We start from the raw sequence: 23,057 nt of genomic DNA on the forward strand, positions 1-23,057 counted from the left end.
TGGGCCATTTCTGTTGATTTTGAGACACTTCCTGTTGATTTTGGGGCATTTTATGTGTCGCTTCTTGTTGATTTTGAGTTACAGAACAGGAAGTGACCTGGGAATGATTAGGCGGTGACTCAACCTCAACAGGAAGTGACCTGTAAATGCCCTAAAATGAACAGTAAATCCCCCGAAAATTGGAAGGAGTGACTGTGAATGCTCTGGTTTCGAATGAACTAACCTTCTTTCCTCTCAGTCTTAATGGATTGGCTGTTCAGCGTTGTCAATGGCAGCCATAGCGTTAACTGAGACACTATTAGGGCCCAAGTACACCGCATGCGTGATTGTTGCGGTTCCGGTCCGACTCCGGTAAAAAATAGCGCCGGAGCCAATCCGTTCCCATTATATCCTATTGTTCAACGTATACCGGCCGCGTCAGTGCTCCGGATTGACTGCGAACCACCTCCGGCGTGCCGCATGCCTGCCGCATGGTATAGGCTATTTTCTATTTTTGCCGGACACGCATCCGACAAAATGGGCGGAGCTGGGCCTGACGTCAAAAGCCCAGGTGCCTCATCACTAGGGATGGGAATCGAAATCCGATTCCAATTCGGAACCGGTTCCGAGTGTTTCGAGGCCTCGACATCACAATGAAAAAGCCTTAACGATCCCTTTAACGAGTCCTGAAGACGCATATTGCGTCGTGACTGTCTTGTTGTCCAAATGCATCAAACTAGCATGGCGCCAAGAACCACTCGCTCCAAAGTGTGACTACACTTCACCAGGAAAGAGTGTGAAAATGAAAGGTTACGACGGGTAAGCACGAGCATTGCAGCCATAAACATAACAATGACAGCACGTAGGTTCAAACGCTTGAAAGTGTGTCTTCACAGTACAAAGTCCCGGCTATACAGTTAGCTAAACTCCCAAATGACGATGCAGAAGACGTTGGTATAATTTGCTGACTTTATTCAACCATCACTTGAAGAGTGAAACTAAGAATAGAAATGAAACAAATCAATTTCGTCCCCAATAACAAACAGGTTTGCATCAAAGTAAATCAGCGATGATTAGCTGCTAATAACAGTATGGTTAGCATTCGTTCGCTAGCATTAGCACATCGTTCAAACCACTACACAACTGGACTTAAGTGTCCGATCGCGAGTGGAAACACAACAACAACAACACAAAAGATGATACATACAGGCGTTGCCTCTGTAGATATTAACATTAACAAAGAATGTAGGCTCGTAGAAGTGTTTCCCTCTCTCACTCACTTGGATGCGGCATTTCTTCTTTGGGTGTATGCGCGCTCCAGTGGTCCTCAAACTGCGGCCCGCGGCCCAAATATGGCCCGCCTCCACATTTGGTCCGGCCATTTTGAATTTTTTTTTTTTTTTCTCAATCGTGTTATTTATTTTCTGGCCTTTTCCTTGAAGAATTCAGAGAGGGTTATTTGGTTATTATCTATTTGATTAATAGTGTTTTTATTATTAATTATTATTATTATTATTATTATAAAGAATCCAGAAAGGGTTATTTGATTGTGGCTTTCTGAAAAACAATATTTTTTTACATTTATGCACTTCTGCAATCGTCACACTTTTTCTGTAACAAACTGACCCCGGCCCCTCATCAGAGAAGGGAAAAGTTATGTGGCCCTCACAGGAAAAAGTTTGGGGACCCCTGCTTTAACACAGATTGCCAAAGGCAGAACAAAAACCTATCTGCCTATATATATATATATATACCAATATTTTTTATTTCTATTAGATAAATGTTTCAGTAAAATGTTACACATTCTTGTGTACTTGCCACCTATTGCCACAGTTAACATTGAGGCTTTGGGCCTCTTTTGATCTCGTTGTGAGTTTGTAAGGTTGCGACTTCTGATTAAACAAACTCGATGCCAATCAAAACGTTTGTTCTTCTTTTTTCCCAAATTAGAATCGATAAGAGAATCGATAAAGAATCGAATCGTTAAGCAATATCGATAATGGAATTGGAATCGTAAAAATCCTATCAATTCCCATCCCTACTCATCACGGTTTAAACATGAGCGAAGATGGATGATGAGCGCTTCATCATGGAGGTGGAAAGTCACAAAGTGATATACGATGCAGCAGATCGTTACTAAAAGGACACCCTTAAAAGTGAAACTGCAAAGTGTCCTATTATTTGTGTTTTTCTGGCAATGATATCAAACACACGACGTGCTAAGCAAAAAAAAAAAAAAAAAAAGCAGCGTATCTGGAAGTGGTTCCACTGCAGAAATTCTCGTGCCCCGCGCACAAACAATCTCGGTTTGTATACAGAGTCGAGGGGGAAAAGTACGAAAGAGAAAAAAGAGACACCCACAAGTTTCGACCTGGTGGTCTATTCAAGACGTTTCTCCTTCTTTCCTACATTTCACTTGACTCTTAATAGAAAAAACAACAGTTTGCGCTGGGCACATGAATCTGCAGTGTTGAGACACCAATTCCAAGTACGCTGTTTTTTTAGTTCGTGTCATATATAATTCGCTATCCATTTTATAAATATGACAGATTATTTATCAGTTGTTTATAACAGCTCTATGAGATGTTATGTGCCATAAATTTTAAATGTGCACAAAGATATAAACGCACCGACACAGCCAAGGGCATAATAGCCCCCCTGCACGGAGCCCTGATCTCAACATGATGCAGTCAATCTGGAATTAAGAGACAGACACAACTAAAATATTGTAGCGTCGCCAGTGTTGTGCCGACCGGGGCTGTCATCGGTGGGTTAATTTATGCACCAACGCGGGGCTGTCATTGGTGTGCTGGTGCACCAGCCCGACGCTCCGATTGGTGGACTAGATAGCGTCAATGTAAATACAGTGGAGAGAACAAGTATTTGATACACTGACAATGGGAAAACCCATTGGCAGTGTATCAAATACTTGTTCTCCCCACTGTAGTTTTTTTTGCATTGGTGAGGTGGCGGGAAGTTAATAAAGAAAAAGAGGAAAAAGGCGTTGAAGCTCGTGTGTTGTTTTTCACGGCCAAACTTCCGCTTAGCAAACGTTACAATATCAATATGCAAGGAAAAAAATGTGCTCTCTCTCTGCTTCTCTGATGAGTACATACTACAGACTCCGTGTGTTTGTCGTTGTTTTAAATGGCACATTATCGCGCGCGATCACGCGAGAGCTCACGAGGGGACGGAGTTGGCGGACCGCAGCCGTGCAGCAGCCGGTATGATTTGCCTGTTTTTGACGGACTGCGTGGCACGCAGTCAACACTGAACCGGACCGGATCCGCATTGATCACGCATGCAGTGTACTTGGGCCTTTATGGTGGAAGGTTTTGGGAGCAACTTGTTGGTTCTTTCTTTTTATTTATTTTTTAATACATTGACACCTTTTTAAAACGATATCTTAATTCTTAACATGAGCGTATCGATAACCTTTTGGGATGTATCACGATACACCACCATTTCGATATTTTGTCACACTCCTAATGGGAAATATTGCAAAGGGAATCAATCTTTTGGCCAAACTGCCACTGTCATCAAAACATTTATTAAGTCTTTCATGCACAAATTATGATTTTTTTTTTTCCCTCAGGGCACTTGTTGAACTCATTGGCTGCCACTGATAGCGCTAGACGTGAATGAGCAAATGAATGGTCGTTCATTCGCCCCTCCCAGTGCCACTGAGTATTGACAATAAAAACTTAATTAAAATTCAAATGAAAAAAGAAAAAAAAAAACACATCAATTTTAGAGTGTTGCTTGGGGATGCAACCGGTGTGAGGTTTTATTCATTTTGATTTTATTAATTTAGTTTTTATTAACGTTGTATTAATTTATACATGTATTTAAAATGATAAAATATATATTTTCTAATGACCAAAAATAGTCACTTGCTCTATAAAGGGTTAAAGGTCTTACGTGCCAACGTTTGAAAAGCTGTCTGCTGTAGTGAACACTGTCCCCTGAAAGGGAATACACACAATGTAACGTTTAAGTGTCATGTAAGTTTAAAAATGGGTTAAAAAGTAGAAAACTAAAACTAAGTAAAACCGTGCTCCATTGCCACATTAAAAAAATGGATAACACAAACTTCAGGAACATTTTTACATTCTTACTGTTGTACAAGTTTAAGAATAGGATACTAGCACTGTAGCTTACAGAGCTCCAGACTAACATTTTTTATGAGGCGCTCCATCAGTTTTGACATCAACCAGGATACTGCTTAGAAACTGGGTTAACATGGGAATTGTTTTTCTATCTGTCGCTGTCACCTGGCACTATAACCAATCAGCAACGGCTTTATTGATTGATAAATCACCTTGCGAGGTCACTGGCCAATCCGGAAATTGACATCCACACTCCACACTTTGTCAACACAGAGGAGCGTATCATTTTAGCAGTGTGCGACCAGCACATACTTTATGATACATCTCGGCATGATTTCTGGGACATAAATAAAAATAAAAAATACAAACTCGATATGGGATTTTGTTGGCACTCAAAAGAGTGGAAATTTTAAAATGCCCTGCAAATTCATAGCTAATCAGAGATGAGCGATGACGCACAGGCACAGGGCGGTGCGTGTCACTGTAGCTTGCTGCTGCAGTCATAACGCCCGCCGTGTGTTGGCTTTCAGCTCAAAGACAATGACTTTCACATTTCGCCATCGCTCATCGCCTCCAGTGTGTCGAGCCCCTGAGTCAGAGTCATTCCCCCGTCACCCTCCTTTGAAACAGTGCCTGCGGGTTTGTTGGTGTTGGAATTTGACCTTTTAACCAGATTGCCGGAGCAACGCCAGCCAAACCGCCAGAACCACACTAGCGCAATTTCAACGACCTGGGCCTGCGCAACCCCAATAACCCGGCCAAAAGGCCAAACTCAACCCATTCACCTTAGTTTTAACCCCTTGTGCTGAAAGAAAGTAGTAACTTATTGTCCTTTTCGCCATTGTTCGAAAGTGCTGTCAAGTTTTCACGCTACCTTAATTATAACCTGCTTCACAAATCGCCCATCTCAACTTTCTTTTTCTTCTGTTGTATTTTCCTTTGGCAAACCAGCTCGTTACATTACCACCAACTGCTGGATTCAACCGTGAAGGAGTTTGTCAGGAAAAAAAAAACAACGCAATGTTACTGGTCGCGCATGTCGTATATGAAAAAAAAAAATTCTCCAACTGGGTTAATTTTAGTCGCAAAATGCAACCATTAGGTCGCAGTGTGACCCTGAGCTTTAAAACAAATCACAACAAAACACATTTCCCCAAATTTCAAATTGTCACTATCATAAAACCATGTTTATTCACAATTAAAGAGCATATGACACGAGAAAAAAAGTCTTAAATGGCATTATTATGTGAATTAGAATCATATTTTGAGACGATTCGACTATATACAACAATTTAGCAAAGCACAGATGACGAGAAATTAGTCTTTTAATCTGCTGGTTAGCCACGCCTACCATTATAGGGCTTTAGCGTCCCCAACAGGTGGATGACGTCAGCGGTAGACTGGGCTCATCGGTTTTACTATTCAGCCCATTAAGGGGGAATTATTCAGAACGAGGAAAACACGACGAAGAGAGCCGCAAAATATCATTGTTTCAGTCTCTCTACTCCAATATTTTTACAGGATATTCTTTTTATCCAAGTATTTTTCCCCAGTAGCTACATAAATGGCTTGAGAAGGACCAGTCAGCCCGTCGAGGGGGAACTATTCACAACGAGGAAAACGCGACGAAGAGAGCAGCAAAATGTCATTGTTTCTGTCTCTTTACTTCAATATTTTTACAGGATATTCTTTTTATCCAAGTATTTTCCCCAATAGCTATATAAATCGCTTGAGAAAGACCAGTCAGCCCGTCGAGGGGGAACTATTCACAACGAGAAAAACGCGACGAAGAGAGCAGCAAAATGTCATTGTTTCTGTCTCTTTACTTCAATATCTTTACAGGATATTCTTTTATCCAAGTATTTTCCCCAATTGCACATCACACATAATTATCCTGGATTATTTGATATGACAACCCGGTTGTCGATTGCCTTCGCGGATCGGCAAACCGCCCGGCGGAGAGCAATTTACAGATCGTTCCCTGGAGGAGGGTGGCTGGAGTTGTTGTGCAGCTAACGTGCTGCTGCTAATGAGCATTAGGAGAGCTTTTTACATGCCTTTCAATGATCAAACGTAAGTAGTCCTTCATTTAAAGAAAGTTTGTAATGTTTACTTTGTAATCGCTGTATTCGTATTTGACATAATACAAAACAAGATGTTTACTCACTTCCTCGTAAGTCCAATGGTCCTACAGTAAATATCCACGGTGAATGGGAACCTTTTGAAACTCCAAAAAGGCGCATACACCTCTCCCTCATACAGAATGATTTTTCTGCAGCCGTTTGGCTGGCGTGATGCGAAAAATAAACGTATTAATCCGCAAAATCAGCTGAATCCTTCGTCCTCATACACAACAGTACACTGTAGCGTGAAGAGGACGTTTTCTACCGTACACGTCACAGCTCCCTCCTCCTCAATGCGAGACTGAAGCCGGAAGTCACTCATTTTCATGGCGCGGGATTCAAAAAACTAAATAAAAATAGTGATCGCTTCCACACACATCCAAGCGGCCCATATCATTCAGGGGCATAAAATACCGCGTGTATTATGAAATAAACATGCTTTTTCGTGTCACAGGCATTTTAAGTTTTACATTTTAAAAGGCTGTTAGACTTAGGTCATGTTTGAACTATAAGTGATGTTGAGGATTGCCATAGAAGTGTCATACCACTCAGTAGGAAAAAATTAAAAGAATCAACTCACCATTTCACGATGTATGGTTGCGACATCGTGTGGCAAAAACTGGATGCCCTGTAAAGCCATGCTTCCCTCACAAGTCATTTCCCATCCTGGTGTGGTTCTGTAGCTATTGTCACACTTTTTCTGCCATTAGTGGTCACCTTTTCTAACATAGAACACACACAGAAAAAACAAAATCTATTGTCTGGGATAGAAGAAGAAAAATTCGACTAATCTATAAGCGTAGGCAAAATAAACTCAATCCAACTAACAAAATCATTGTTTCTACTTTTGAGGAATACCACTGCAGATTTTATCACTATTGTTGGCAACTTTATACCACAAATCTTCCAAACGCTATTGTCAGGACATGAAAAATACTTTTCCCCTTCTTTTTCATGCCACCTTGTTCCACCTCCCTGAGGGGAGAAAGGATGTGGGATGTTGAAGAGACAAAATGACAAATGGAGTATTAAGTGTGTGCCGACAGAGTGGTGCTAAGGTCCAACATGTGCTTCCTCATGCCCTTGATTGAAATTATGCGTGTTTGTGTTCACATTCACGCACACATTGGCCATAACATTAGGTACACTGTTCAAATGTAATGAGCTCTAGTACAAGAGCTGTATTCAAGAAATGCCTTTTGTTTATGTTCAGTTTCTATTTGTACATTGGTCATAATTACAGTAAATCAAAATTTTATTGAAAACCCTTCTTGGTCATTATTATAAGATAATCAAATGTAAAACAGTAAGTCAAGTAGTAATGAAGCATACCATTTTTACTCCGTTGCACAAACTACCATAATTTTTGGACTACAAGGCGCACCTGACTATAAGCCACCACCCACCAAATTTGACACAAAAAGGCATTTGCTCATAGATCATAGATAAGCCGCACTGGTGTATAAGCCGCAGCTGCCCTTACTGTATTATGGGATATTTACACTGAAAGATGTTAACCGCTAACACTTTATTTGACAACGGCATCATAAGACTGTCATAAATCCAAATGAACCACCACGAAGCTTTGAACCAGTTGGCTTCAACGCTTCACTGCTTCAAGAAGCTTCATTTGGCCATCACTGCTCCCTTGGGAGAGACAGTCAACCTCCTAGCATGCATTGCAGTGCTACAGATGTAAATAACAATCAAAATTCATGTTATGTGCTAATTATTTCTTCAGTTACAGTTCCAGTTGTTTCATTGATTTCTAGTTATGGTATTTTGGTATCACATTTGACATTGGTGCCATTAGACTGTCTTACCCATTATAATTATGTCATGACACTTCCATGAGCATTAATAAATGCTGATGACAGATGTCCTTTTGTGTCATCCGGCAAATTATCTCACTTTTGAATAGATGTACAAGATCGGAGCTGGACATTTAATGGAGTTAGTGGCATAATTTGGCAGATGACACTTAATGACATCTGTCATAAGCATTCATTAATGCCCATGATCATAATTATTACAGTCTTATGGCAGTCTTATCACGCAGCTGTCAAATAAAGTGTTACCTGTTAGACCAAATAAAATCAACAAATAAGCAGCACTGGACTATAAGCTGCAGGATTCAAAATGAGGGGAAAAAGTTGCGGCTTACAGTCTGAAAATTACGGTAGTTAATTCATTGATCAAATGTGAGTTTAGCAGATGTCATACAGTTGCTCTTACTGCTGAATGTCACTACTAATAATCCAAGGGTGCTTAAATTCTGCCCTTATTGCCTAATTTTAGCATACATACAAAATCCGTTGTTAAAAAAAAAATTGGAACATAACTAGGGCTGTCAAATTTATCGCGTCAACGGGCGGTTATTAATCTTTTAAATTAATCACGTTAAAATATTTGATGCAATTAACACATGCACGGATTGAAGCGTTCATGCGTTGCCTCAAACAGTTAATAATGACGCCGTTTTAGCACATTGAGGGCAAAGAAAAAGAGAAATGCGAGTGGACACAGGCGTTCATTGGACCGCGCCTTTTGTTGGGTTTAGGTTTGGCAGCCACTACTAACAGTCATGGTTGCCCAACTTCCCATCATGCATTTGGGTGGCGCAAAAGACGATGTTTTTCTTAACACACTTAATTGAACACAACACATAACATACTGTGTACCATTTGCAGTCGCCACTGACAGTCATGGTTGCCCAACTTCCCATCATGCATTTGGGCAGAGCAGGAGACGTTCTTTTTCTTAACACGCTTAATTGAACGCAACGCAGAACATACTGTATACCATTTGCAGCCACCACTGACAGTCATGGTTGGCCAACTTCCCATCATGCATTTGGGCGGAACAGTTAAGTCGCTACAGTATCATTTAGTGAAAGTACAACAAAAATAATATTCCTATCTCTCCAAAAAATAATGTTCACTAAAAGAAAAGCGCTCAATGCAAAGAGAACTGGCATTCCCAATTAAAATAGCTATGCAAAATACACATTAAACTACTCAGATTTTGCCTTGGCTAGATCTCTAATTAATTTAAAACTCGCCATTGACACCTTGTGGTGTATTTCACCTTGCGTACATAAAGACACTGTTGAAGAATGGCAGGGAACCCGATATGGCATCACCGCTCGGCGATGTCAACAATGGCGAGCTATTAGTTTATTTTTTGATTGAAAATTTTACAAATTTTATTAAAACGAAAACATTAAGAGGGGTTTTAGTATAAAATTACTATAACTTGTACTCAAATTTATCTTTTAAGAACTACACGTCTTTCTATCCATGCATCCCTTTAACAGAAAGAATGTTAATAATGTTAATGCCATCTTGTGGATTTATTGTTATAATAAACAAATACAGTACTTATGTATAGTATTTTGAATGTTTATGTCTGTTTTGTGTCTTATCTTTCCATTCCAACAATAATTTACAGTAAAATATGGCATATTTTAGAGATGGTTTGAATTGCGATTAATTACGATTAATTAATTTTTAAGCTGTGATTAACTCAGTTAAAAATTTTAATCGTTTGACAGCCCTAAACATAACATGTTTACTGAAGAGATTTGTGCTCCCTTGCGTGTCAGTAGGCTTAGGAAATCAGTGCAGGTGAGGGTCGTCTAGCTTTAAGCACATGAGAGATACATATTTCTTATGAAGACATCTGCAATAAATCCCTAGAAAATAAAGATTTCAGTTGCACAATGATGATAGATATGAACTCTGCTGGATATGATGACTTCTGCATTGCTCTGAGACATATTAGAAGTTATTATGGCAAAATATTCCCTAAGTTGTACTAAAGGGAGGTCATTACTAGATTTGATGTTTCTTTTGGCCTCAGGCGCTGACAGATGGCATAACGGCGTGGATGTTACAGTGGACTACAACACGGCCGACCCCCTGATCCGCTGGGACTCCTACCAGAACATGTGTGATGCTGAAGGTACTTTAGCAAGATGTTCTCTGTACACTGTGTATTGAGGAATGTTGTTGCATGGAAGCATCAGCTTTGGGGGCAGAGACTTAAGTTCTCCAGGCATTTCTATTTTGTTGATGCTGTAAATGAGTAGGCACGCTTTAACCATTGCACAGTCTCAATAGTGCCTCAGCAGTCAGAGACACCAACAGCAGCTCGGCGGCACGCTGTCCTCTTTGTGGTCACCGCTCTGCACACAACTGCGCCGTTCACAACAGCCTCCTAGAATAGATTCAGATCCACCCATTCCCATGATTCACTGGATGCTTTTATGAAAGTTTGATGAAAATAAGATGTTATATTCACATAAACATTTACGCCTTAATTAAAAATAAAAAGAGTAGACATGAACAAAGCCACAATTTTTCCCCTCATCACTTCATTCAGAAGCATTCATGTGGGATATTTACAGCCCTAGTTTCTCATGTAAACACTACATCCGAGCGAGGCTTTGTGGGAATTCTACATCTTCTTCCCAGCAGCTTGGTAGACACGGCGTCCCCTTCTTTTACAGTCTCTAAAGCGACACGGCCCAAGGAAGTCTAAAAACTGTTTGCCACAAAAGTGCTAAGATTGTGTGTTGAGGTGGGGGAAAAGAACTCATTTACTTCAATGACTTTTTACCTCTAATCACTGAAGTGTGTATTTATATGTATGTGTGAATGAAGAGTGGGATTTAAAAGCGGCCTGGATAGGGTTTTTACTGACAAAATGCTGCCTTTGCAGAGCACTAACAGCTGGAAACGTTTGGAAGTTGGTTATTTCAGGAGGAATGTGAATAGGTAAAATTTTTTCCCTCTTATCACTTGCTATATGATTTTAAAGTTAATATTTAAAGACATCGCTCTGCCTGCTACAGTATGTCACCATCAGCGCCAATTAAATGCATATAATTTTGGTGAGGCATAAAGTTGTGATTAGAAGCTGTTTTTAATCTTTCTTTATGGATTTGTGACTCAGTGGTGGGAAATTTCAACCCTCCCCCAACCAACCAGGGGTTGTCTTGTTATTCAACCATCCTGTACATGTATTACATTTGCAATCAATCGATTTTCAAGGTTGAAAACAAATTTAATGGAGTGCTGGTAGTTGAAGAAAATGAGAATGATAATAAAGTCAAGTCATTTCACCAAGTTTTGACACTCGGGTAGTTGGAATTGTAGGAATTTAGGACGAATGCCAAAGGAAGGGCATTTGGTAATTGCATAGTCGTAGATCAAACCTCCTCCAAAAAGCTCGCCATATGTCACTTGTGGATCATTTTGGGACCGACCACAGACTACTAGTTTGACTTATTTATGCTACTTCAGGAATTCTCAACTGGTTTCACCCACATTTTAACAGGGTCATTACATAGTGACCCACTTTTCCCAGAAGTCAGACCAAACACATTTATCTTTCAAAAATCACAATCAATACACATAAATCATGTTTTCATCATAATTACACGTATTAGAATGCCTGCAATGGATTTAAGAACATTATTGAGGAACTACGGAGTAAAGTCCTATTTAGTGTACTTAGTATTCTCTTTAGGTGACCTATTCCAGCTGACTTTGAACGAGAGAGGGCATACATTCATTCACAAGTAGGGCTGGGCGATATAGACCAAAAGTCATATGCCGATATATTTAGGCTAAGCCTGAACGATATATCGTTTAAACATCGCCATCGCGATGTGCGTGTGCGCAATAGTCCCATCGCAAGCACGTGCGATAATTTTTCTTTTTTTTTTATCCACATACGCCTCACTTTCTGGTCTGCGCACAGCCTCCTATCCTCCCTCTCCCAGCCTTTTGATCCTCTCAGTCACTGCGGCACAACGATGGCTTTGATCTGGCCAAAGAAGCAGACTTCACACGGGCATCTGTCAATCATCGTTTAACTTGTTAAACACTTGCAAGGAAGCCGGGCTGGAATGAATGTGTGTACTGTGGGGACGTTGGAGACATTTAAATGCCAGAAGTGATCATGAGGAGTTTGAAATTTCTACATGTCACTTTAACGGTCACAGCTAAAGTAGATAAACAGAAGCATTTAATAAAGCCAAGCATTTATCTGCTACAGTACTTTATTCTTGTTCAAAAATGATTTGGTTGGACAGTTATGTTTAAAACTTATAATTATGACATTTGAAGTGCTTAAAAAACATTTATTTATATACATTTTTTAACTCACTTTGGGGGGAAAAGTGAGAACAAAACATGTCTTATATGTATCTCTTTCCAATGCTAAATCTGAATAAATACATTGGGCACAAAAAACACCAAAAAAAAAAAAAAAAATGGGGGAGGTGCGCTACTTCGCGGTTTTTCACTTATCACGGCAGGTTCTGGTCCCCATTAACCGCGAAAAACAAGGGATGACTGTACACTGTGGTGATGGTGAGTCATCTAAAGTCTTTCCAAACAGCTATTTAAGTCATCTTGTGAAAATTTCTTGAAAAAAAAATATATACATTTTTTTTAAATATCGCAATATAATATCGCAATATATCGCAAACCCCAAAAAAATGGCAGCAATAGTTTTTTCCAATATCGTTCAGGCCTAATTTAGGCTCAATATCAAAATATGATATACAGTGCAAGGGCGTAGGTTTGGTCTCAACATTAGTAGGGATGATATAACAGCATAACCTGCATGTACACTTTTTTGCGGGGAACGTGACATTAATAAGACCAAACAGATTATTGAACGGGGGTGAGGGGCACATTTCTCATGAATATGAACCTAACTAATTGACAGGCAAAATGATCAAAGCAAAATAAATCTGTGCTGACTTATACTAACTTTATATGAATTGGTTCACATGATGCAACGTTCGATTCAAACCTTTGCTTTCAAAAACTACTAAAGAAACATTTTGAAGAGCAAGTCCCTTTATTTAAAAAAATAGGGAGCTATCCAAGAATGGGTCCACTTCTCTGGGACACTGGAGCACCCCTACAGTCAAACTAAAGTATTTTTATATAAAAGTGATTTGGGAAAAAAATCATGGAAAAAAATCTGAGATATCCAAGGTCCCGATTTACATCTGAGGCATCCTAAACTACACCAAGACTCGAACCAAAGTACTTTCATGAAACTGATGTGTTATTTCATCTCACAGATTTTTTTTTTTTATGTCAGTCCATGTTCATGTTAGTGTCCCTCTGAAGTGAACCCATTCTTGGGACTTGCACTCTGAACCCAAAGCGTTGCATTACGGTAATGCACATAATGCAAACAATGATACAAATGAGAGACGGCTAGCTTGATTATGTTGTTCCTTGTGGAGGCTTGCCTGACCGCAGTAGTTCTGCAAGTTAGCAGGTTCACAGAGATTAATGCTTTGCTAACTCTGATGCAGGACTTTAAGTAGCAAAATCAGTGGTGTTTCCCTCAGGTCCACAATATTGACGTCTTTTTACATTACTTAAAGTGGCTTGTGCTGGCCAAAAAAAACTTCTAATATCCCTCCTCTTCGAAGGGGGTAGAGGAGGCGGCAGGTTGTATTTCTGTTGGTGGAGTAGTGCGAGTGTGTGTCTGTGTGGCGGGAGGAGGGGGCAGGGGAGTCAAGTCATCAGCCAATCAAATGTGCGCTTGAGGGGAAAAAAATGGACCGACACATTCAGCAAGTGAAAAATGATAAATGTACGTCTGAAAATAATTTACTAAATAATGGTAGGGTCTACTATATCCTTAGAACATATGGGAAGACAATCTAAATTACCCATGAAACTGAAATCATGATATAATCCAAATAAGGGGCTAAAAAGTTGCTGGGGAATTTCAGCATCCTGAAAAGTTGCTAGTGTTATATCCCTACCTTCCCCCTGTGCAAACTACACCCATGATACAGTGGTACCTCGACATACAATGGCTTCGACACACAATCTTTTCGACATCCGACGTAAAATTTGACTCAGCATTTGTTTCTACATCCGACGACATGCTCGAAATACGACGATTTATGACAGCGCCACAGTTTTATTGTTTTGCCGCAAGTGTTTGTTAGTGTGAGAGAAATCAACATGGATTCCAAGAGGGTTAGTGCAGGTGGTAAAAAAAGGAAAAAGGTGACACTTGAAATTGAAATGAAGATGGAAATGATGGAAAAATATGAGTGTGGTTTGCGCATCCATGAACTTATTATTATTATTATTATTGTAATCATCACCAAAGGGATCATTGCCAAAGGGATCGCCAGCTTTGTCAGGTTTTTAATCATTTATTTTAGAACTTGTGCAACACAACACAACTTCATATGTAGAGGTACCACTGTATATCCCAATATTTTCTTGCAAAGAGAGAGCAAATGTTCAGTCCAAGTCAAAGCAGAATATTACATTTAATTTGGTTAAAACTTGCCATTTGATTGAAACTGGCCATTTCGGTGAACAGTGGCAAAATCAATAAATAATGTACAGTTTTCCTCACTTGGTTCATGAAAAAAATGCAGTTAAACAATTTACTGCATTTACTGAAACAATTAAAATTTAAACATAAAGGTACACGTTTTAACTATACTGACATTAAGGGTGTAACAGTACATGTAATAGTATTGAACCATTTCGGTACGTGGTCCTCGGTTCGGAATGGACGCGTACCGAACGAGTTTCTGACGTAACATAACCCCTACTTTTCGAGGCTGTGAGTCGATCGGGTAACAGTTTCTTTGTGTAGATTATATTTACTCCGTCTTCTCTACTATAATGAGGACCAACACGGTAGAACAGTAAGAAACGTCAACGGCGTGACAACGTGGCCGCCGCGAGAATGCAGAGAAACACAGCCGTTTAAGTCAATCAGCCAATGCACAGCAGTTGCAGTGCGGCCGCGTGTTAGACGCGTCCCAGAAGCGGCTCAACACGACGCACGCGAAAAGAACGACAGAGTTTATTATTTGATGCGAGACGAGACCCTCCTGTGTCAATACTACTACCAGTATCTAGGATCGAGCGGACCGGAAGTCACTTGTGTAAAAATACGGTAGATCCGGTTGATTTTCAAACTAATATGCAATCGTAACCCACTTTTTGAGTCCATCAGATCTCTTGAGTGGCAGATCGGGGCACAGCTGACTTGTCTTTATTGATTTACTGCTGTCTTCTCTGCTATAATAATAACTAACACGGCCCCGTGTTCAATACAAAACCCTCCTACCACAACAAAACAAGTAGGAACTAATATTCACATAGGAACTAAAGTTATACAACATAAAAAATAGAATATAAATGAATACTACATCACATTTGTAAAATATAAACACATAATAAAATAAATAATAGCCCATTTAAATAAAATAAATTGAAATGAGCTAAAACACCTGTAATTAAATAATAACAATAATACACAGATCCTGCTTACACAATTTATTAATTTCTGTGTGGCGCTTTAACTTGAGAAAATCCACCAATAAAGCATTTAAAAACCGTTCATAAGAAAAAAAAATGTTTCATTGAGGCATTTCATTTGTAAAATACATGTTAAAATCTTTGTCATTGGGACTGCTTTTCTCTTTAGCACAGGACTTCTTTTTTCTTCTTTCTTTCAGAAAGAAAGCTGACCAATACGTGGGCCTGAAAGGCAAATTGTTGTTGGATTATCTTTAAATACCTGCTACTTTTTGAGCAGAATTCTAGTTTTGTATAAGCTAATGTTCCTATTGTTGAAAGCACAAGAGTGTGTAATAAACAACTAGCACATTTATATTTTGCATTTTGTTTTCTTACTGTACCGAAAATGAACTGAACCGTGACCTCAAAACCGAGGTACGTACCGAACCGAGATTTTTGTGTACCGTTACACCCCTAACTGACATGTACGATACAGGCTAATTCCATATTACATTTGAAAAAATCTGACAAACACTTTACATCGCTATACGGCCCAGCCCTAATTCACAGTAACATTTGCATCAAAAGTGAGGCCCTAAAGTTAAATATCGAAATTGTACAAAATACTGTAAATACAGCCAAGTATGTGTGCATTTAGCACACACTGACAATAAATAAAACACACACCAAAAAAATCTCTGTGAGACCACTGCATGTTTTTTTTACTTACTGTTCACAACCCACCAAGAAAGCCACTGGAGAAGCAGTGCTCTAGAATTTACCATGATTAAGGTAAAATGTGATTACAGAAGGCCATAACTGAGTGTAGCCCACATCTGTTTCTGGACGATATTGCACACGGAAGATGGTAGGAATGTTATTTAATGACACACAAGTGGGAGCGCAACAACTAGGCTGTCGTTTCTTGTGAAGAGTGGAAGTACTTTAATTAAAAAGTATCTTTCTGCAGAGTGAAAACTCTGCAGGAAGGAATGTTGTTTTCATTCTCTGATCCTTTCTGGGCCAGCCTCTCCCCCCTCCCCGGTGGGGCAGTCCCCATGATGCAGGGCAAGAGGTCGGGTTACTGCCTTTCCCCAGACCCACCCCCTTCCTCTAAGCTCCGCCTCACGTGTTTACATTCCTCAGTCCTTATTTGGAGATGGCAGGCCCCCCCACCTTTTACTCCCCTTGTGTAGAGTGCAAACACTCTCACCTTCTCAGCATAGAAAGAACTTACTCCAGTCATTTGACCCTCAACGTTAACCGGTGGAGGAAAAAAAACATGTCTGCAGCTGCATCTCTTCATGAACCCTGCTCCTCATCAACTTCCAAGATGTTGTGGATTCTCTTATGTGGTCACGTGCATGTTGCAGAAAAGGTAGGAGTGTTTGTTTGGAAGGTGATGGTCAGCATGGACAGAGAAACATCTGCTTGTCATATCTGCTTACACCTTGCTCGGAATGTTACGAGAGGGATTTACTGGAAAGCTGCGGGTGGAGGCCTGAGCCGAGCCAGCTCGGCAAGGCCGGAAGTGCGTTCCCAACAGTGTGTTTGTACATGTGGGGGGTAAGTCATACATATTGAGGCAGCAGCATGAGGAGGAGGGAGACCATTATCATGCGTTTCTGGTATTTAGAACTTCTGGCCAGAGCGTTAGGTATCACACTTGAACTGAAGTGAAAAGCATGGTTTCAGTTTCCTCTGTGGAATCATTAAGTTAAATTGGCAGTAAGAACTTTTATGGTATTGCTCCTGACATCTCCACAGTGATGGATGGTGACACGGCCCGGCCACAAATGACTGACCTCCAGTGCTTCTTGAGGATTAAAGAGGTTGTTTGGACATATGCCAGGGGTCAAGGAGTAGTCGGTAGGGAGAAGGTTGGCTTGATCACAGCAGGGAGAGGAATGTAGGGGTCAAAACTGTCAAGATGTGCAGCCGTCTGACACAAAGAAGACACTTGAGGTCTGTTATATAATATGAGCATTCGAATCTATCTGTGTTTTTGAGCCTCTGTGAACACTTGCATTCCTGATGAGAGGCAAAGAGTAGTTACGGCAACAAGTGAAAATATGCATAAACGTAGGACCGGCTGATTTGTTGGGAAATTATTAGGCAATTGAAAACAATTCCAAGGTGTCTAAATACTGTAAAACGTTTCAGACATTCTTTGATCGTGTGTTAGCAACTTTTACGATGCATGAAGCAATTATTTTTCCAAAAAATGACTAATGACAAATATTGAGACATTTTGTGGTGTTATTGAAGACTTCTGGAGATTCTCAAACTTTCTTTGGACCACCCAACAATCACAGTGCATATATGAAGACAGATATTTTGATATATTTATCATTTCGTTGGGAACTTAAGTAAGGTATACTCCGATTTCACTGCCGCCGAACCTGTGATACTTAAATAATTTAGAATATTTAAAAATCAATTCTCAGTCAGGAAAGGTGCTGCTAGTGTTTTGAATTGATGGTGCACATCTACAATTGGCTCTGCGCAATTATACCATTAAACATTTGTCTCTTATGTTACAGCACCTCGCTGCCAAGGCCTAAATCAGGACAAAGCATCTACTAAAAAGATCACAAACGGAGGGGAGACCACGCTGGGTCAGGGGGCCAGCACGACATCTGCCACCTCCAGTCCTGACCACAGCGATCACGCCCTCTCTGTCAGCAGCGACTCTGGCCTCTCTAGTAACTCCCTCTGGGCGGACAGACCCACACCATCGTCCGCCACCGTTACTTCTGTGTCCGTCCGCTCCAACCAGGGTCCAAGCCAGCAAGAGAAAGTCCAGCTCAAACGGCTTTTGAGTGGATTTGGAGTGGAAGACCCCGCACTGGAGGAGATGGATGATCCAACGCCCAGCGTCGGCATCCATCACAAAATACCAGCTCAAGTGCACATAAATGGAAGTCCCTCAAGAGGTCCTCAGGAGCGGGAAACGGACATCCTAGACGATGAGATCATTACAGGCCAGGATCTGCAAAGCGTGGACAGCTTTGGGACTTTATCGTCCTGCTGCCACAAGAGCAGCCAGAACTCCCTCCTCTCAGATGGTTTTGGGAGTCCCGGAGGAGAGGAGCAGCAAAGCCAAAGTCAGAATCACCTCCACCATCCGGCACCTTCGCACATGGAGGACTATCAGAGACATTATGGTGAGGGTAGAAGGGGTCACATTGGCTCCATGAACAACTCTGTGGCTACTTCCAACCCCAGCAGTGCTTCCATGCCAAAGCAGCATGTCTACAGACAGGGAAGCTATTCCACACAGTCCTGGGTCCGCCAGCAGCAGATGGTCGCTGCACAACAGTTAATTTACATGCCCGAGGATGGCAATGATACAGAAAGGTACCGGGGAAACAAAGAAATGAACAATTCACCCAAAGAAGACCGGACCTTGGAGCAGCAGGGCTCAGCAACCACTCCTCTGAGAGACATAGCTCCTTACAAAGAACAAGCGACACTCAACAAAAACAACAACAACAAACGAGACGACGAATTTAAATCTCTCACCATGGACATTGACAACTCCATTGACCAGCTCAACCAGCTCATCATGGACCTGGACCCTACTTTCATGCCGCTTTCAAACCAAAACAACTCCATCAAAAGAAACGGTAGCACGCATGTAAACGGCTCGACTTCCAAGGGCACGAACGGCATCACTCTCCGATTCAGCGAGAACAACACGCAGCAGATAGGTAAGACAATCACACTGCGTTGATGTGGTCAAATATTTGTTCAGGTACATATAGCTATTGTAACTTTACAAAACAATTTCTTTTATCACTGCAATGTGAAGTAAACATCCTTTACCTTCCCTCCCTCTCCCAACCTGGTGTTTGAGTGACAGAAATAACAGGGTTGCTGCCAGCTTTTTCAGATGTTTTCAGTATGTTTCACAGGCCAGCGCACTGTTCAGACCTGTCTGTATAGTTATCTGAAGGGGGATCAGCACATTACATGAGAAGGAGTGAGGACCTTTTTCAACATTGTTCCTCAAAGAGTTTAATTGTACATATTCTGAACATTAAAGAGTTCAGATAAATCATACCATGTCCATGTGAACATTGGTAGTTTTAAAAAAAACTCTTCTGCATGTTTCTACACAGCACTGTATTAAGGTTTTGTGTTATAATGCAACATATGCAACACCTTGGCTCTATTACATTTTATGTACTGTAAACAGTAAACCTAAATAACAATAGCAAAACATTTTAGAAAAGTGTGTGTGGAGGCAGAGGTGTTGAAGTCAGGGACAAATTGAAAATAGGATTCTCTCAGGGCCCAAAGTATGTATCTTAGGAAACATGGTTTTTAAATTCTGTAATTGCTTTCAGTGTGATGTGCTCCTGATATTAAGGATTCTTGATCAGTCACAGATGACAGTCTCATCAAACTACAACAATTTTGACCAAAAGAAAAACAACAACGTTATTGAGTATCACTCTCTTAACTCTCTGAATAGTCATTGATGGATGCAGTGCACTTAAGTTGGTGTTTTTAGCAGAAAACTAATGAGGCAGAGAAAAGAGGCAGTCATCCATCTGGCACTGAGTGAATCACAACTCCAGCATGCATTTGTGGTTGGCAATGGGGTGGGCTGGTGGAGGTGCTGGTTGGCTTGAGGAATTTCCAAGAGGGAACTGTGAGCCTGCAGGCAAATATTTTTTCCATTTGATTTCAAAGAAGTCATACCTGTCTCTGCTTATCAGTTAGAAAAGGTCATTTAGAAGGGAGAAAAAAACCTCAAACTCAAATGACAAAAGAATGGAGTTTATGGATGATTCTGTTATTTTAAAAAAAAATACTACGTCAGTTTTGACAGTAGCATGTAAAAAAAAAATCAATAAATTAGGGTTAGGACAAATTGATAACCAATTCATCCTTTCATTGTTTTCTCACTAGTTACCTGCTATTGTGAGATTGGCTGTTAAAAAATACAGATATGTTGCTTTCCAAATTAATGAGCCTATTGAGTTATGGTGACCTTTATATCGAAACAACTTTATTCCATTACATTGTATTTAGGTTAGTGGAAAAACAGGACACATTTTACAAAATGACAAACTGACCACCATGACATGACAGCAAAGGTCAATTGCCAGACAATGTGGCTAATGAGCTCTAGCATTAGCACTTCGGCATCATTAGCATTCTTCGAGGTTAACAGTCCTGAGCTTACTGGGAGGGTTCAAATTAACATCCTTGTGCTAAGTAGTGACGTTTGTCACAGTAGTCACAACAGCGAGCCCTCCCACATACATCCACTGGTCCACCAAACAGCTCATATGCATTACTCAGCAGTCCTTTTAAAACATGACTATAGAATGTTTAAAGCTTTGAGGAACCCGAAAGAATGTCATCAATCCTTTTTCATTTGAGAAAAGACAGTAAGAACGAAACATATTCCAAAAGCATCTATTTATTCAACCATTTTCTATACTTAACATCTATACGTCACGTACACTTACACTTACATTAAATTTCAAAATTAGAGTATGTACAAATTGGAATGAGGCAGGAAGCCACAGTGTCAAACCCCTCACAAGCAACCACAACTCTCAAAAACCTTGACACAGATGTGGTTACAACTCAACCACATTTTGAGGACTATTGTAAAATGATTTATTTTACATTTAACGACCCATAGCTTCCTCTGTGGTTGTGTGTCCAGCTGTCCAGTCGAATGAAGGAATTGTCTCTAGTAGTCCAAATTGTCAGGGAAGTGACATCATAGATCATCCAAGATTCTGTAGCTCGGGATGGACTGGGCCAGAGGAGTACAGGAGCCAGAGAATGTATTCACCCTCTCTACCACAGTCACAGGTACACTCATTGGTACAAGTTTTTCCCCTTCCTTTATCAATAACCTGTTTTTTATACAATATATATTATTTACTCACTTTGTCTTCAGCATACCATGTTGTGCAGAAGTGACAGTGCTGACTACAAGAAGCGAGGTCCAGACACAGACAGTGGAGTTGAAGCCGGGTGTGACATGACTCCACCCACACCCGCATTCCCAATTTCACCACCTACACCCTACGGTGAGTGAAGGCAATGACTGACTTTTGATGCTGTCCTAATTTGCAAGCGAGACCTTGTGTTCCAGTTCGTCTTTGCTTAAGTTTATCTTCACAATTATAAAAATAGCAACCAGTTTCTGGAGAGATGCCAGTATGCCTTCCTGTCTTATGATGCGGTATCCTTGAGAAAATAATAACTATATAGTCTTGGTTATCTTTTTTCAGTGAAAAATATGTTAGAGTTCACCCAATCTCTCCAGCAAACCTCACCTCCCAGCATTCACTATGGAGGCTTCAGGACAGACCATGGTAAGCCTGTTTCCCTTTAACTTTGTAGTCAGGTCATGATTTTGTCAACTTAATTTCAATGATCCTTTTTAAGGGAGAAATCAAAAACAAAAATATTCAACATTCAGACCCTAGGAGATTTCCTGACCGATATTTGGTTCCTCTATTTGGTTTTCGGTGCATGTTGACTCAATGGAACAATGTCCTTAGACTATACAAGTCTGATTATTTAAATACACCCTTCTGGTTTTGTGGGGTTTATCTGTGGTAGAAGACAGCTTGTCTTCCCAATTGTTGTTCAGAGATAGGAAGTCGTGCCAGCATGGGATGACTTCAATGAAATGTACTTAATCCATTCATCATGTTGGTCTGGAACCATTCTGTTGGTGTATAATGTCACAGCAACATTGTAAATCTGAAAGTGCCAACAAACAGACAGATGATATTGCCGTCTTGTATTTCATTTTAACTCAACTTCCCTGTATTGTTGACTCGTTGCCATTGCGGCCTACGGTTGTTCGTCCTTCATTTGGAAGGCCTGGGAACTAAATGCTGTTCCCGCTGTGCCTCTAAAAACTTGACACCCAGGCCAGAATCCTGGCTACATTCAGTTCTGGCTCATCTCTATGGTTACTGTGGGCCAGGAAGCTTGACACAAAGACAAACTACCCCCCCCCCCTTTTTTTTTTTTTTTTTGACAGTGTCTCTCTGTACACAGTGGGAAATACAAATGAGGAAACAAGCTTCTCTACATCTGTGCACAACTGAAGAAAAAAGAAACATGCTAAAGCTTAACAACGCGGCACTTTCCCCGAATTATGTCAAACAGCCCAAGTGAATCTAATTTGATGCGGAAAAAAATTGGTAGTTTTATGAAGATTGATAACATGTTTTCATCTCCTGTAAAACAATATTAATTGTGCTCAATATACAGCTCTTCTTTAAGGCAGTATTTCCCTACTATATAGCTGTTTAAATTGATTTTAGATTAATAAAAAAATGTAAAGCAAATAGTGTTCTGTAATTGTCTTGACCTTCACTTAGAATCGCAAGGATATTCAGAGACGGGCAATCATACTGGAGTTGAGATTACCTCAAATTCAAACATCAACTGCCACAGGACACAAAATACAACACATTCTGTCTCCATTGCTGGGTCACATAACCAGACACACAGGTAGGACTTCATCTAGTTCTGCTTGT

At 40.4% G+C, this 23,057-nt stretch overlaps 1 protein-coding gene across 2 annotated transcripts in view; it reads left to right on the forward strand.

Annotated features, from left to right (window-relative positions):
* LOC130929655 (tensin-3-like) overlaps positions 1-23,057 on the forward strand; it is a 75,170-nt gene that overhangs the window by 29,264 nt on the left and 22,849 nt on the right. For both annotated transcript variants that reach the window (XM_057856999.1, XM_057857000.1), the window contains 6 exons: positions 10,073-10,174; positions 18,069-19,238; positions 21,215-21,366; positions 21,455-21,587; positions 21,792-21,875; positions 22,899-23,031. In XM_057856999.1, the coding sequence (XP_057712982.1) occupies positions 10,073-10,174; positions 18,069-19,238; positions 21,215-21,366; positions 21,455-21,587; positions 21,792-21,875; positions 22,899-23,031 (1,774 nt within the window). The remainder of the gene's footprint in view (positions 1-10,072; positions 10,175-18,068; positions 19,239-21,214; positions 21,367-21,454; positions 21,588-21,791; positions 21,876-22,898; positions 23,032-23,057) is intronic.

The sequence above is a fragment of the Corythoichthys intestinalis genome, chromosome 14, assembly GCF_030265065.1.
Source record: "Corythoichthys intestinalis isolate RoL2023-P3 chromosome 14, ASM3026506v1, whole genome shotgun sequence".
Lineage (NCBI taxonomy): Eukaryota > Metazoa > Chordata > Actinopteri > Syngnathiformes > Syngnathidae > Corythoichthys > Corythoichthys intestinalis.